Here is an 18,031-nt window from a genome sequence, read left to right on the forward strand (position 1 = left end):
TCATTCTGTAAATTGAGAAGCTTTCAGGTTTGATTGCTGTATCTGGTGTACCCAGAGAAAGCTGCATTTCAATCAAACATGCAATGTAACAGACTCTCAGTTCTCTTCAATAGAGCAGGCTTGCCCTCAGGTCCTGTGTCTGTCTGATCTGCCAAGTTCTTCAGTCGATTGTGAGATGTGAAGATCATTTAATTGATTTAAAGTCCATTGCTTAAAGAGAAGTTACATGCTGAAGGCTGCAGTGAGAGTAATTCAAAAGAAGTATATTTAAAAGAACTTTTGGAACAATTTTCTGCAGCCCACAGAATGTTGCCGATGATCACTGGCGCCATCTCGAGCAAGTTCTTGGTACAACCTCCTCATATTATTTGTTTCATTATTCACCTACATCCATGATCAGATGAAATTCTCCATCCAAACCAATGCATCACTCTGTCAATTGCATACTGTTTAATGCAATGTTTCATGCAGTAGCAGCATCTTTCCAAGAGCCAATAGTGAATCAAACATCCAGTTGTTTTCTGGTTACCATTATTAAGCCTAGTTTTGTTTGACACTGAATTCCAGATTAGTAGCTGAATTTAAATTCTACACCTGTTATACAGGGATTTGAATACCAGTCTTTCAATTGATAGTCCAGTTCTTTGCATTACTATCTGTAAACAGGCCCTTCAGCCCAACTGGTCCATACTGACTAGGATGCCTATCCAAGCTAGTCCTATTTGTCTGCATTTGGCACATGCCTTCAAAACTTTTCCCATCCCTACACTTGTCTAATTGCCTTTATTTTAACTGCCTCTAGCAGCTCACTGTGTGGGAGAAAGACAGCTGCTCCTGAAGTTCCTATGAAATCTTACCCATCTCTCCTTAAATCTGTGCCCTCTAGCTCTTGATACCCCAACTCTGCGAAAAAGACTGAGCACGTTCACCCTATCTATGATTTTATATGATTTTATACTGCCTCCTACACTCCAACAGAAAAAAAGTCCTAGTGTGTCCTTTTAGCATTTAATAGGATCGGCTGCAAAAAGAGATCTCAAGCCATTTAGGGCTCAATTTTTATCTTTAATATAAATGTTGGTGTCTGAGGAGTAAATATTGGTTAAAATTCTGACAAGTGCCCCCATGATCATCTTCAGACAGTTGCTGTAGGATCAAGGGACAGACTGAACCTCAGTTTAATGGCACAGGTAAAGATTACGTTTGAGGACTGAAAGCATGAACTGGTGGGAATATAAACAAAGACCATCAAATAATGAAGCATTCTGAGAGGTCTAGTGCTAAGGACTCTAAGATCACACAAGATAAATATTGGTACAAAATCACTTCAGTAACTCACTGTGAGATTTGTGCTGTATACTTGGAATGATTTGTACCACAGTGGTAATATGAAACAAGATAGGGATATTTTCACTTCATTAGAAGCAAGTTGTTGTTTGTTTGGAGGCAACAAGAAGTGCCTGATAACTTTTGATCTTTCATCTCTTTCAACTGACTTATTTCAGCACTTCGCATGATGTTTAATTTGTTGCTCAAAATCTTCATAAGAGTACACATATCATTTGCCCATTAATGCCATGCTCAAGGGGTGGCATATGGCCTTTCATCATACAGCAATCACCTTACATTGTCGTTTGCCTGAATAATCAAGTGGGTTCAGATACAATGAATCCTTTCTATACAGCCCGAAGAAACCCATAATGAAACTAAAATCTTCTGAGAAGCTTTGTCATGGATGTATTATATAAACTGAAAACAAATCATTTTGCTTTTAAAGGTGAAAAAACACAATGAAGCAGTCTGATCAGATCTGACTGACGTACAGAAGGTAAAACAGGATAAATTATTTGCACCACCATTCACAATCAAACCAACCATTCCACCTTCAATTACACTTTTACCAAGACCATTCACTATAAATCACACTTGGGTAAAGGCCTGTAGTTTCCAGAAGTTTGCTTACCTGTTCATGGTACTGCTCTTGAGATACACAGTCTATCAGATCCACACAGCCCAACAGGCAGCCAGTTGGGTAGTCCTTGGGAAATTCAATATCTGTGAAAACAAAATCAAGTTCAGGCACTATTACCAGTGCAGCTTTTATTTAATAAGTGTAATTTATTAATCTAATCATCACTAGAGACAGTAAATCTTCCAGCCAATCCTTCTGTATATCCATGAAAGGGCAAGAAGGGCGTTCATTACTTTGCAGTGGAGTTCAAGAACATTGCAACATGGATTTTCTTTTAAATGGTAAGAAACTCTCAAGAAACTCTCAGTGTACATACAACAGGACATCTGTACTGCAACACAAAACACAGATACAAGGGATTTGGAGAGCAATTAAGTCTTGGTGAATCTTGAGAGGGCATTGGTGAAATCTCATCTGAAATAACACGTGCAGTTTCGATCTTCTTATCAAAGTAGGGACAAACTTGTCTTCAAAGTAGTGTAGAAAGGAGTGCTGGGATTGCTACAAGGAAAGTCTTGAGCAATAATACCCCACATACACTGAAGTTTATATGAATGACAGGTGATCTCATTGAAACATGAAGCGTTCTGAAAGGGGCTGTCAAAGTTGAAAGAGAAGCTGTTTCTGATAGTTGTTGAGTCTGGTACAATGGGACATGCCTAGGATAAGGGGAAGGCACTTAATGACATGAGAAGCTTGCAAATCTCTGAAATTCCACACCTCTTGTCATCCCCTGCCTTCATTGCTAAGGGTATAGAGTACAAGATTCATGTTGCAACTGTATAAATCTTTAGTTAGGGTTCACTTGGGTAACATGTAAAGTTCTAGTCTCCCCATTATTGGAAGAATGTGTTGGCTTTGATGGGGCTGTGAATGGTTGATAATTGGGGAGGTTCAAGTCTGAGGGATTGTTTTGTGGAAGATAGAGAAATCAATGTATATAGGGCAAATGGATTCAAAGCACTGAACCACACTAAGGGGTTGAGGGACTGATTAGGGAATTGAAGCCTACTCCTGGTTCTTGCTTACAAACTTGGCTCCGAACTCCCAAAACCAATTTTCAATGGATCCCTGCTCTCAAAAAAGTAATGCCCTTGTCTATGCTGATGGGACATGGTACTGGTAGAAAGACCAGCTTGGAAACAAGAAAATGTGGAGTCAACACACAATGAAGCTGGAGGAATTCAGTCGGTCAAGCAGCATTTAAGGAGAGAAAAAGAGTGTTAATATTTAGGGACGAGACCCTTCATTAGTGCTGTCCACTTCCCTCCACAGATGCTCCCTGACCTACTGAGTTCCTCCAGCATCTTGAGTGCTGCTCCAGATTCCAGCGTCTACAGCGTCTTATGTCTCCAAACGAGGAGTAAGGAAGTTTGAATATGGCTCAGAAAGGAATAAGTAGCTATTATAATTGAATGCTAGGAAGAGCAGAAATAACCTCATCTTATTAGCATGTTCATGTGAAAATCTTTGCTAAAAAAAATCTTTAATGTACCATCTATTTGCTCTCATCTGATCAATTCTATGGGCAATGACTTAAATATAGACCTGCACTGTATGTATTAGCACAGTAATTTGATTTTTGATAGTTCAAAGTTGTCCTTCAATGCAACAGTTTTAAACATGATTATATCTTCAGTATCTGCTTTCTTTGCCAATGGGAAACATTTCTTCAAGGCACAGAGTGCTCATTAGCAATCACTTGAACTCTCACTGTACCTCCCTTTCTTCTTCCTCAGTTCCACTCATCTAGCCTCAATAGACCAACTCTCCAGTCTGTCCTGTCTAAACACTGTTGTGACATTTTTCCTACCTAGTAATGTCACCCCTCCCCCTCTATCAACAGAACCCCTGAACAGTGAGCTACCAGTCCTACACCTCCTGCAACCACGTCTCATTAATGGATACAATGTCATAATTCCACCTGCTGATCCATGCCCTAAGCTCATCCACTTTTCCTACAATAATCATTGCAGTGAAATATACACAACTCAGAACATTAGTCTGACTATGCTTAACCTTCTGATTCCTGAATTGTATGTAGGCTTATCAACATATATAACCATATAACAATTACAGCACAGAAACAGGCCATCTCTGCCCTTCTAGTCCGTGCTGACACTTACACTCACTAATTGCCCGCACTCAGCCCATAACCCTCCATTCCTTTCCTGTCCATATACCTATCCAATTTTACTTTAAATGACAATACTGAACCTGCCTCTACCACTTCTACTGAAAACTCATTCCACACAGCTACCACTCTCTGAGTAAAGAAATTCCTCCTTGTGTTACCCTTAAACTTTTGCCCCCTAACTCTCAAATTATGACCTCTTGTTTGAATCTCCCCTACTCTCAATGGAAAAAGCCTATCCACGTCAACTCCATCTATCGTCCTCATTATTTTAAATACCTCTATCAAGTCCCCCCTCAACCTTCTACGCTCTAAAGAATAAAGACCTAACTTGTTCAACCTTTCCCTGTAACTTAGGTGCTGAAACCCAGGTAACATTCTAGTAAATCTTCTCTGTATTCTCTCTACTTTGTTGATATCCTTCCTATAATTCAGTGACCAGAACTGTACACAATACTCCAAATTCGGCCTTACCAATGTCGTGTACAATTTTAACATTACATCCCAACTCCTATACTCAATGCTCTGATTTATAAAGGCCAGCATACCAAAAGCTTTCTTCACCACCCTATCCACATGAGATTTCACCTTCAGGGAACTATGCACCATTATTCCTAGATCACTCTGTTCTACTGCATTCTTCATTTCTTTTACCATGTATGTCCTATTTGGATTATTCCTACCAAAATGTAGCACCTCCCACTTATCAGCATTAAACTCCATCTGCCATCATTTAGCCCATTCTTCTAACTGGCCTAAATCTCTCTGCAAGCTTTGAAAACCTACTACATTACCCACAATGCCTCCTACCTTAGTATCATCTGCATACTTACTAATCCAATTTACCACCCCATCATCCAGATCATTAATGTATATGACAAACAACATTGGACACAATACAGATCCCTGAGGCACACCACTAGTCACCGGTCTCCAACCTGACAAAAAGTTATCCATCACTACTCTCTGGCATCTCCCACCCAGCCACTGTTGAATCCATTTTACTACTTCAATATTAATACCTAACATCTTTCCCCAAACCACTCCATCATCTGATCTGGTACTCTGGCTCCCATCCTCCTGCAACTCTAGTATAAACACCACGTGCAGCACTAACAAACCTTCCTGTTAGGATATTAGTCCCCCTCCCTTCAGGTGCAAGTCATCCCTTCTGTAAAAGGTCCCATATTCCACGGAAGAGAGCCCTATGATCCCAAAATCTGAAGCTCTCCCTCCTGTACCAACTCTTTAGCCACTCATTAAACTGTATGATCTTCCTATTTCTGCTGTCACTAACACCACAGCTTGCCTTTTCTCCCTTCTTCCCTTCTGAGCCACAAAGCTAGACTCTACCTGACTGCTGTGGCTTTCCTCTGCTAGGTCACATCCCCAACAGAATCCAAACCTGTTGCTGATTTGAGAGTTAGGGGGCAAAAGTTTAAGGGTAACACGAGGGGGAATTTCTTTACTCAGAGAGTTGTAGCTGTGTGGAATGAGCTTCCAGTAGAAGTGGTAGAGACAGGTTCAGTACTGTCATTTAAAGTAAAATTGGATGGATATGTGGACAGGAAAGGAATGGAGGGTTATGGGCTGAGTGCAGGCCAGTGGGACCTGAGTGCAGGTGAGTGTAAGCGTCAGCATGGACTAGAAGGGCCAAGATGGCCTGTTTCCATGCTGTAATGGTTATATGGAACGGCCGCAGGGAAACTCTGCACTGACTGCCTATCCCCTTTCCCCCTCCTGATGGTCACCCAGTTACAGGTGTCTTGCACCTTGGGTGTGACTAGCTCCCTGTATGCCCTGTCAATCAACCCCTCAGCCTCTCAAATGATCTGGAGCGCATCCAATTCCAGCTGCAATTCCTTAACATGGTCTGAAAGCTGGATGCACTTGTTGCAGGTGTAGCTGTCAGGGACACTGGACCTCTCCTTGCCTTCCCACATCCCACAAAAGGAGCATTCCATTATCCTGTCTGGTATCCTCACTGTTCTAACTGTGAAGAATGAAAAAAAAAAGAGAGAGAAAGGGAGAGAGGGAGAGAGAGAAAGAGGGAGAGAAAGAGAGAGAGAAAAGAAAAAGTAAACCAAAAATCTACCTTCAGCCTTCGTCTCTCCTCGATAAAGCCACTATAAATCAAAGCCTGTACTCGCCACTCTAGCACGGACCCACACACACAATGGCCCCTCCACTTAAACCTTGCCAAGTTCTTAATTATGCACAATCCAACGTCTCCTCAGAAACTGGCATGCAGAATATCCCGACTGCCCCCACTCATTTCTTTTGAACTCTCTCTCCTGCTACACAATCCAACATCTCCTCAAGTATAGTAGCATGCAAAATGTCGAAAGAATTTATTGCCTGAAAGATAGTAATTCTGACAGAACATAGAACGAACAGTACAGCAGAGAAACAGAAAGTCTGTGCCAAACACAATGCCAAGTTAATCCCTTCAGCCTACACATAATCCATATCATATTCATGAACCTATCAATAGCCTCTTGAACGCCAGTATCACATTTATTTCCACCACCACCCCAGGCAGTGTGTTCCAGGCACCCACACTCTGTGTACAAAAACTTGCCCTGCACATCCCTTTATACACCACTCTCATCAGCTTTAAGCTATGCCATCTCGTATTTGACATATGCTCCCTCTCTATGCCTCTCATAATTTTATAAACTTTTAATCAGGTCTCTCTTGAGCCGCCAGAATTCCAGAGAAAACAATCTGATTTGTCTAATTACTTCTTGTAGCTAAAAATACCCTCTAATCCAGGCAGCATCCCGGTAAAACTCTTCCCAACCCTCTCCAAAGCCTCTACGTTCATCCAGTAATGGGGAGACCAGCACTGCACACAGTCCTTCCAGTGCAGCTTACCCAAAGTTTTACAGTTGTAACATGAGTCTTATACTCCATGCCCTTAGCAATGAAGACAAGCTTGCTTTACCCCTTATTGACCAGTCTATTTACTTCTGCTGCCACTTACAGGGAGGTATGGACTTTTGCCTTGACAGCACTGGACTCACTCATATTGGCATTGATGCCTTAACCTAAATTAAGTGACCAACATTGAACAGCAAATGAGTTCACTAAATCTAAACTCTTAAGTTTTCCAATATTTGCTGAGGCATTGTGCAATTGAGCAAATTCCTCTCCGGAGTGTGATAACTTTGAATTATTGCTAATGGCGAATCAATGAACTGATTAAGCTCCTGGAAAAGTCATTTATCTCCACGCGCTACAAGGACCTTCCAAACACTGACAAGAACTGCTGACAAAACACAAGATCTTTGTGTGCAGTTATCTCTTTCAAAAGTCAATTAACTTCACTGTCATCCTTCATCTATTAAAAGCATTTTGTTGTTAAATAAGGTTGTCAGTTATAATCTGGTTCCAGCACAGTCACTGAATAGCTAAGGCAGCAGGAAAAGAAATTAAACTCTTCTCAATTCTCATCTACACAACAGTTATTTTCTTGCTCCAACCCAATGTCCATGTTAACAAACAGCAGTACCTGCAGAGCATCAACACCTCAACTCACCTTACCCACCACCTCTTAAAAGTAGGGCAAGTACTGCTTACCGGAAACTGATCATTACTTTTCTTCTACAAAATTTAAAGGGACCGCACTGGCTATGAAGCATCAGAAGACCTTAAGATACTAAACAGATTGGCTGGTTGAATGGTGTCACAACACAACCAAGATCTCAATGTCAGTAAGACCAAGGAACTGATTGTAGAACCTCAAGAAGGGGAAGTCAGGAGGACACACGTCAATCTTAATTGAGAGGTCAGCGGATGAAAACCTGAGCAGTTTTAAGTTCCTAGGTGCCAACATCCCTGATTATCTCTCCTGGGTTCAACATTTTGTTGCAATTATGAAGAAGTCACACCAGTGGCTATATTTCATTAGGAGTTTAAGGTGAATTGGTATGTTACCAGGCACTCACGAATTTCTGAAGGTATGCATGGAAAACATTCTGACTGATTACATCACCCATCTGGTATGAAGGCTCCAAAGCACAGGATTGTAGGGACTTTAGAGGGTTATAGATTCAGCCAGCTCCATCATGGGCACAAGCCTCCCCATCTTTGAGAAAATCTTCAAGATGTGGTGCCTCAGGAAGGCAGCATCAGTCATTAAGGATCCTCAACATGCAGATTTGCCTTCTTCTCATTAATATGATCAGGGGGTGGTACAAGAGCCCGAAGATGCACATTTAATGTTTTAGGAACAGCTTCTTCTCCTCTACCATCATATTTCTGAATGATCCATGAATACTACATGCTATTCCTCTTTCACACTATTTATTTTTTATTGTAACTTATTTTTACCCTCACCGTATTACTGCCACAAAACAAAAAAAATTCTCGAATAACGTTGGTAACAATAAAACTGATCCTGATGGGATTTGATAGGGCTGACAATAAACATCTATTTCCTGTCCCAAAATCACCAACAGACTGACAACATGATGGATCTCTTTCACATGAACTCTTCAGTGTGAGACACAACCCTTCAGAGATCTCTAAGAATAGCCACACACCATTCTAGTTATGGACAATTCAGGATTTTTAACAGTTCTTCTTCTTTTACACCTTTCACTTGGTGATGTTCAAAAACACAAACTCTAAGCTTCCAGGTTGTGTATCACATAACTCTACTTCTCAGTTGACCCCATCACCAACAGCCAATTCCTCTAGCTACACCCAAGCATCTCTTTTCAAGACCTCCATGGAACAGATTCACTGCACTTAACCAAACATCACACCCTTTAAATGAATGAATCCTACACACCTTTAATGAGGTCAGTCAAGCATTGCTGTTCTGAAATAAGAACTGGCTGGATACCTACAAGTGTAACACCTCTCACAAGAAGTAAGTTTTTGGACTGCTGTCCAGCCTCTGCTGTGTTATGGCGGCAGCATAGCTAAACACCATCATTTTGAAAATGTGTCAGGGGTAACCTGGAAGTCTGCAGTCATAAATTGTTCTTAATAATACTGTAGCTCTCCGTCTTAGACCTGCTTTGCTCATTTGACATTTTGGCCACCCAAGATGGAACGGGCCTTAGAAAGGCAAACGAATACTGCAACAAAACTGTAGGCAGAAGAGGTGTGAATGAACAATGCTGATGAATTGGTTTACCTCTGCCATACATTGTCCTGTATGTTGCTTCAACTGCTGTCACTTCCTGTGGTGAAGGTCTTTTTGCAGCTGCCGCAATCCACAGCCGACCTCGGTGGGATGTGTACCAGGTCCTGCCCTCCACCCTGAGAACACCAGCACAAATATACATAAAGACAATGAAAAATGCCAAACCAAATACCCTACATGTGTACCTTCAGGCTGGCAGTGACTGGAAAAATATCAGCAATAAAGAGGAAAACATTAAAAATGTGACGAGCAGCTTTCACAACTCCGTATGTTGAAACATTTGATGGGTGGCACTTCCAAGGTGCCATTACTCTTGGAGTGTATGCAAACAGAGAAGTCAAAATAGGTACAGCAAGCTTCCAAGGAATTTTAAAAAATCTATTTTTTTGTTGTTGAGGATTATATGCTAATGTAAACATAAGGAAGAATTCTCTTATTTCTCTTCCATTACTTATACAGGATCAGGATCTTTTACACCTACCTGATGGCTTAGCTCAGGATATGGTACCTGAAACAATAAAGTTAGGGATCCATAGAGTGGACTCAGAACCAAAGGCTGGCTGATTAACAGTGAAATGAACAAACCGTTGTAGGGAAGGTACATTAAATATTGGGGAAGCCAAACATAATGCACAAAAACTCAGAACTGAGGAAACAGAACTAACAGCTCAAAATTTCCACAAAGGTGCTTTTAGCCTAACACACCTACACTTAACTGGAATGGGTGCTCTAGCATAAATTTCCTCACCTAAGTTTGTTCCAAGCAGATTGGCAATACCCTGAACTGCCCAGTTTCGTGATGAGCTCTGCTGATACTATTGCTTTGACATGGGTTACATCATGAAACTCTTGCTTATCAAATGCCAAAGTTTCCAAGGATTGAATGTTTAAGAATACCTCCGACAGTCAAAGACTGTCATTTCTTCTAAATTATCAAAGAAACAGAATTCAAAACACTAAAAGAGTACTAGAAAAATACTCAAATTAACCATTTAATTTAACCAATAAATTTAAAATGTTTATTTACTATTCTCCCTCAGTAGTTCTTCTTGTTCATTATCACAAACGGGTTCACTGTCTCTGTGTCAAGTCCAACTTGGCACAGTAAAGCAGGCAAACTCCACAGTGTAAATCTGGGTAATCAGCAGGACATCTCACTTTTCCACTGGACTCCATGACAGAGCAACGTTTTCGAGTGTTGCCTATACTTCATTGGGAGTCAGAAACCTTCACACATCTTTGGAACAGCCAGCTTTTCAGCAGAAATTTCAAATCATTACTTAACAAAATGAATAAAGCAAGTGTAACATTTGCTGGACGATTACAGAAGACAGTTAGTGAACTAATCTTTAACTGTCAATAACTGAGAAACATAACAAACAAGACCGTTACTCGTAGTTCTACACAGCAACATGCTGTTCTCTTCTCTAGTTATGCAAATCCAATTATTCGACAGATTTAACATCAAGTTAAGATGGCTACACTCTCACCTGCTTTAAATTAATATCTTTCATACCATATATCTTCTGGGCTTCTCTCAAAGGAGGTTAAAATAATGCACTTGTGAATGCTAATTGCAAGTCTCTCCAATAACTCCCACTTACCTGTAAATTCCCCATAGCTTTGCAATTACTTTCCCTCAAAGAATTTATCCAATTCTCTTGGAAGTTACTGTTGAACCTGCTTCCATTCCCCTCTCAGGCAGCACCTATCAGACCACAAGTCACAAACTGCATGTGCTTCCCTCATTATCTGTTTCTCTCAACAACTTGTGCTCAAGAAACGGACCATTCTGCAACTCAGAACAGTTTCTACCTACTATCTAAAAACACATTACGCTTCTGCTAAATTTCCCTTTCAGTTGCTCTTCCTTAAGAACTATCCAGCTTCACCAGACTGTAATTAATAACATCCTTAGTGCATCAATGCATCTGTAAAGATGTCCTGAATTGTACTTAAATAGAAAGACATGCAAGTTAGCAAAAACAAAAAAATAAAACTTGCATGTGTTGGCAATTAAAGCATTTAAAGTAATATTCATCCACTGGACAGGAATGTAGCATTTACTACACTTAGGGCTTTGCTGTGTGGTCAGCCTCATTCTGAGGGTGCTCAAATATGAATATCTCGGGAGGAGGACATGGCAGCCTCAGCCCATATGTGAGAAATACAGTAAACACAACTGCTTGGCATTGTAACTCAGGATGACCCCAGGTTGTTACTTACCATCTTACTTACAGGATTTTGAGTAAAACAGCAAAATCATTCTTCAGCACTGTCTTGGAGAATTCCATTGAATTTCAACCTCCTCGCACAAAATTATTTACATTTCAGTAAGTAGCAACATCAAGGTCATACATCGTCTAATGAGTAGTTACAGTCTGTGAAATCCATTGTACTTTACTTACTTTTTGATTCCTCTAATAAGCAGTGAAGCCCATGGCTGATGCATACTGAGGCACATTCCATCATCAGAAATCTCCAGCAACTCTCGGTCTTGGATCCGCAGTCGAGACCTCTCACAGCCCATTGTGTTACCTCTGCTCTCCACGTGGCTGTCAATCCCTCTCCGTTGAGAGCCTGTACCAGTCACTTCCACCCACTGGCAAGAACAGATACAGTCATGTAGGATATGGAATTCAAGCATGATGCAAAGTAATTAGATCCCTGTTGTAACTAAAAGTTCTACTCATTGCATCAATTTACCATTCTTAAGCCTGTGGAAGCCATAAATGGAGCTTCAGCAATTAGTAGAAAAAAATCTGTCACTGTTCAGTCTTTTAAAATAATTTCGTTTCCCCCTGTTTGAGTTCTGATCACTATAAAGCTCAATTCCCCCTCAATGCCTTTCTCCAGAAATTAATCAGTTCTTGAGGTATTAAAACACTAAATAAATACAGCTTACACCTCTAAGGAGATAAGACCAAGCAGGCCATTCAGCCACTCAGTCAATCAATATCATAGCTGTCCTTTTAGCTCAGTCACATGTTCTTCCACTAATCCACAATTCTTTAACCTGTCTCAGTCTTAAACATACCCAGTGACTGAATCTCCACAATCCTTCTTAGGCAGAGAATTGCAATGATTCAGTATTCTCTGGGTGAAGAACGTCGTTTATCTCTATCTTGAATGGCCAACCTCCTATTTTTAAGATGTAGCTCCTACCTGTAGGCATCACAGCAGAAACATCATTCCTGCATCTACCCTGTCAAACTCCGTAAGAATTTTGTATGTTTTAATGAGGTCGATTCCCATTCTGCTCAGCTCAAATGCATATACATAACCTGTTTAATCTCTCCTTATGGGACAGACCCTGCCAAGCCTAGGAATCAATCTTGTAAACTTTTGTTTTATTCCCTCTATCACATATAATCTTCCTTAGGTACAGAAACCAAAAAAACTTTCTGCTGTATAATCTCACTAGGGCTGGAGTTATGATTAATGGAGTAAAGGCCATTGTATCACCTACTGCTCAATCAATCCTAGAAATCAATAATTGAACTCTCACTCACTACCTCTAAGGCAAGTTTGGGATGGCACAGTAGCATAGTGGTTAGCACAATGCTTTACAGTACCAGTGGCCCAGATCCAATTCCCGCCATTGCCTGTAAGGAGTTTGCACATTCTCCCTGTGATTGCATGGGTTTCCTCCTGGTGCTCCAGTTTCCTCCCGCAGTTCAAAGACATAGGTTAATTGGTCATTGTAAATTGGCCCATAATTAGGCTAGGATTAAACTGGCGGATTGCTGGGCGATATGGTTCAAAGGCCAGAAGGGTTTATTCTGCACTATATAATTATAAATAAACATACAAGCTTTCCTTCCTTAATTAAGTGGACAGAAACTGTAAGTAATATCCTGGAACCTTCCAGAGTTACAACAGATTTCCCTACCATACATTCCATTCTGCTTGCAACAAGGTCAACACTTAATTTGCCACCTTGAGTTATTTGCTGCACCAGCATGTTAACTTTGTGAGCTTATTCTTAAAGGGCAAAAACAAATAATAAAGGAATCTAGTTTTAAGTTTTAGTTCAATGTGGTATGAATCAGGGAAAGCTTGATGAGAAGATGCTGCAACAATGTAGATAAAGAAAACTAAATTCAGTCAGATTCTTGATCAGAATAATCCTTCAAATATAAAGTAAAACTTCTAATCCTGTAGAATTTTCTGCATCTTAGTTCCTGCCTCATTGGCCCCTCAAAGGGTCCATGCCATGGGCACCTCACTGCATGCTTTAGGAGAACCGACAGATTCACATTCCAGCTATTACAGGTACTTTTCCAGGACTGCATGCAAGTGTGTCTCCCTTGAACTAGGGGACAGAAACTGTCCATAGTACTCTGGAGCTCTCCTGAGTTGCAGCACAACCTCCCTTTTTTTTACCACATTCTCCTTGCAATACAAGCTAGCATTTCATTTGTTATATGCTACATCAGCATGCTAACTTTGAGAGTTTTATAAAAAGACCTTTAACTTTTTATATAGCAATATTTAACGCTTTAAGATGATTTCAATAATACTGTATTCTCTTTGTCCTATGGAAGCAGATAATCTCACATTTTACTTAATTACAATGCATCTGACTTTGTTTTACCCACTCAATTAGTCCATCTAAATCCTTTCAGGCTTAATATGTCCTCCTCTTAGCTTCTTTCTTTACTTTTGAATCAGTGTGGTAGCTCTTTTTTGATATATTCAATTTCAGCAAAATGCTGATACATTCCTCTGCCACATTCCTTTCCAAAGATAACCATCTGATCTTCTCTACCCTTTACATCTTCATAAAGCTTTATTGGCTAATCAAGTGGAGAAAATACAGGGCGACTGGGAAAGAGATAGCCATGATGAGGTGAATAGTTTCATTCTATGAATCTACCAATGATTCTATTCAAAGTGATTCTGGACATGCAAGTGTATTCTTGCATTTCTTGTATTTCTGCAGGTTGATTAAATCTGTCTACAACTTCTACAACATCTCAGTGCTTTCCGTATCAGTTTATAAAGTTGAGAGTACCTTGAGTAGAGAGCCAGCATCTTTTTTTCAGGGCCAAAAAGTCTAATAATAAAAGATATGCATTTAAGGTCAGAAGGGGTAAATTCAAAGATGTGCAGAGAAATTTCTTTATTTATTTTACATTGTGAGTTGTAGGTGCCTGGAATGTGTTGCCAGGAGTGGTTGAGGAATCAAAATGACAGGGAGTAAATGTAGGGATAGGGACATTATGTAGGCAGAGGGATTTGTTCAGTTTGGTGTTTAATTTGTTTGGCATATCAAGGGCCCATTCCTGTGTTGTACTGATCTACGTTCTAATGTGTGTTCAATAACATGCTGATCCATCCATCAGAGAAATTAATCAATAACAGATACTATCAAAGACCGTTAACACTTACAACAGGAGGAGACTGAATGATATTGGGGTTGACCAGTTCACTCAAATGCTGCTGTTGTCTACTCTGTTTGTCCCACTTGTCAGAGGAGGTATTACTCTGTGTTTCAGACTTCATTTCTTCTACAAGATCATCCAATCTGTAAGAAAGGCAAAGGGTAACTTATACTGCTCTGAAAATACCCCAAACATGAAGTCAGTAACACAAGATCAATTAACTCCATCACGAGCTCTGTATAAAATAGAGTAATGTCTGAAATTGAATCACAATTCAGGTGGGAAGGGCTACATCCCAGTAATAGAAGAAAACCAACTCTTCCCTACAAATTCAAATATTTTAAAAACATCACCAGTTTGCAATAGATGGCAATGAAATCTCACACTGCAAATTAACTTTATGTTCCTGCTAAAGGCCTTGACCCAGATTCCAAGGTAACCTAGCCAGAACCATAGTCTTTGGAGTGGTTGAGTTCTGGAGATCTCTCCTTTCTTTGAAGCTTGACCTATGGAGACACGTCTAACCTGGTCTTTACAACATTTGGGAGCTTGCTGTAAACAAGTTGCCTGCCACGTTTTCCATCGCACAATTACATTTCATTATCATTTCACAAGATGGAAAGCACTTTGAAATGCCGAGAAAAGATTGCTTTGTTTTAAAAAGGCAAATTTTTCTTTCTTTCAATAAATCATTGACCTTGCTTGATCATCAGGGTTATTCTGGGTGCCAGAAACCACAAAGAAAGGGCAGGGGCCGGGACTAATATAATGTTTAGTAACTGAGCTGAGCTGCCAGAGGAAATGATCGAGGCAGGTACAATAGTAAAATTTCAGAGGCATTTGAATAGGTAGTTGGAGGGTTAGGAGCCAAATGTAGACAATTAGACTTAGCAGGGGGGGGAACCAGTTGGGCCAAAGGGCTTGTTTCAAAGCTGTATTACTTACAGCTAAAATCTCCTGGGCATATTAAGCAGAAAGGCCTCTCAGCTTTACTGGTCAAGGATTCCTAAAATGTATTCACAAATAGCAACAAATTACAGCTGTTTACTTGCATTGTAGTGTTATTCAATCCTATCTGAAATATAATAGATACCAGTTCCACTGCACAGTATCTTGTGAATGAATAGCAGGAGTCTGCAAATACATGCTCTGTTACAACAAGAACTGTCATTACGATTGCTCAGCTTCCTGTGAAAGAATTACAGATAACATCATCTCAAACTATCAGTCTAAAATTGAGTAACTGTCCCAGACCTGCAGTCACTGAAATCAATACATGCTCTAAGTACCAAGCAATCTCTAAGAATCAGGTCTAAATCCCATCACACTGTAACAAGTAGTGTAATCAATGGGTCTTCAGCTCATCAGAGGTTAAAACGCATGTTACTGTCAATTCGATGCTCTCCTTTTTATTTGAACAAGAGATCACACACCATGAGTGAGTCAACTACTTTTGATCCCCTTCAAGGATGTAATCTGGTAAACCAGCAAACAGTGAGAATGTCTGGTTAGGCAACCAAATGTTCTGCAATCAGTCAACCAAATAGTACATTACTCTTTACAGATCCTTTTGAACTTGCAATTAGTTTGTGCATTCATGGGTACATTGCTATAAATAAAATGTTTTCCAACATTGCTTCACAGTTCAATTAAAAGATTGATGAAGATTTGTATAAAGGCCGTCCAGTGATTAATCCAGGAGAATTGCCCACAAATGTGTTCCTCATTTAACCTCACCTTATGCAAATTTGACCTGAGGTGGAATGAACAAAGATGTGCTCATTCTTTTTAGTTTGGTGGTGCATAAATTGTGATGTTCACTGAAATCATGCACAATCTATCTCAATGCTCCAGGAGCACAGTTTTGCTACCGATCTCTCATGGATGCATAAACAAGAAAATAAATCAATTGGTGGTTCATACCAAGAATTTTATCATGACATCAATACCTTCCCAGATTAATTAGTACTCTCCATTCTATTCTGGCCTGGAAAGAATGATTGCTTAAGTGTTGTGGGGATACAAGGTACCCTAGCCAATTCCAACCTTATCTTAACCTTCCATAATACTGTTGGGTTACCCGCCTGTTGTCAGGAGTGGATAGCATGATTAACTTCTAAATTCCTTAACAAAAGCTCTCAACATAATTTACATCTGGCTGCTTCCTGTCCAGCTGTTAAGTCACAATTCAGAATTCAAAGTAAATTATCAAAGTACATATATAGTCCTGAGATTCACTGTCTTGCAGGTTTACTCAATAAATTCTTAGAATAATAGCCATAACAGAATCAATGAAAGACCAACTTGGGCGTTCAACCAGTGTGCAAATAACCAATGTGAAAGAAATAGTAATAAATAAATAAGCAATATATATCGAGAATGCAAGATAAAGAGTCCTTCAAAGTGAGCTACAACCAGAGATATTCCTAATTTGCAAGCCACGTTTACTAAACTCTTGGTGTTAACCAAAGTCAGGTAACGTCTTGCAGCACATTAACAGACCTGTCAATCTACCATATCCACAAAGTCAATCTGACTCATTAACTTGCTTCATGGAAAGATTCAATGTGCTAAATAACCTCCCTGAAACTTAATGATTCCATCTGCTATCCTGACTCCAGTTTACTAGTGCAGTTGCTCACCAAAAGCTCTTTCTCAACAGTGTTATCCAACCCAAACAAACCTGCTATAGTACTGATCTAATGATCCTTCTTCCTCAAAGATTTGCCTTCCAGCAAAGTCTATTGTGATCTTCTTTGTTCGACGGGATGCATGTCGTAATTCTCTCAATTCTTCTTCTTTCTTGCGTAATGCCTCTCGTTCCTGTTTGGAGAGCCATTGGTTGGTATCTGCCGCAAAGTAATCAGACTCATCGTCAATGACTTGGGTGCGACGAGCACTAGAAGAGAAGAAAAGATTCTGTCAGTGGAGCAGAACTCATCATACAATTTTTAAGTAAGTGCTAATGTATTCTGGAGCACACAAGGTCAATCTCTTATCCCAAATCTATTTCAGTGCTGTGCTCAATCACCTACATGGAATTCATATATGATAATTCTCTTTTTTGCTCTCAACTTCTTCCATGGTCTCACAGTACCCCATGACAATATCCCCTCTAGCCCCACAACCCTTAGATCTCCATTTAAATGCTCATATCTCAGAAGGAGATGAGAAGGCATACAGGAGTGAGATATGCCAACTAGTGGAGTGATGCCACAGCAACAACCTTGCACTCAATGTCAGTTAAGATGAAATAGCTGATTGTGGACTTCAGGAAGGACAAGACAAGTGAACACAAACCAATCCTCATAGAGGGATCAGAAGTGGAGAAAGTGAGCAACTTCAAGTTCCTAATTGTCAAAATCTCTGAGGATCTAACC

At 40.1% G+C, this 18,031-nt stretch overlaps 1 protein-coding gene across 1 annotated transcript in view; it reads right to left on the bottom strand.

Annotated features, from left to right (window-relative positions):
• The window catches only part of trip4 (thyroid hormone receptor interactor 4), a 108,478-nt gene that overhangs the window by 62,467 nt on the left and 27,980 nt on the right, over positions 1-18,031 (bottom strand). The window contains exons 7-11 of the mRNA XM_059946873.1: positions 17,335-17,550; positions 14,659-14,794; positions 11,673-11,866; positions 9,256-9,380; positions 1,964-2,055 (exon numbers count right to left, since the gene is read on the bottom strand). Coding sequence (XP_059802856.1) covers positions 1,964-2,055; positions 9,256-9,380; positions 11,673-11,866; positions 14,659-14,794; positions 17,335-17,550 — 763 coding nt within the window. The remainder of the gene's footprint in view (positions 1-1,963; positions 2,056-9,255; positions 9,381-11,672; positions 11,867-14,658; positions 14,795-17,334; positions 17,551-18,031) is intronic.

The sequence above is a fragment of the Hypanus sabinus genome, chromosome 21 (genome assembly GCF_030144855.1).
Source record: "Hypanus sabinus isolate sHypSab1 chromosome 21, sHypSab1.hap1, whole genome shotgun sequence".
NCBI lineage: Eukaryota > Metazoa > Chordata > Chondrichthyes > Myliobatiformes > Dasyatidae > Hypanus > Hypanus sabinus.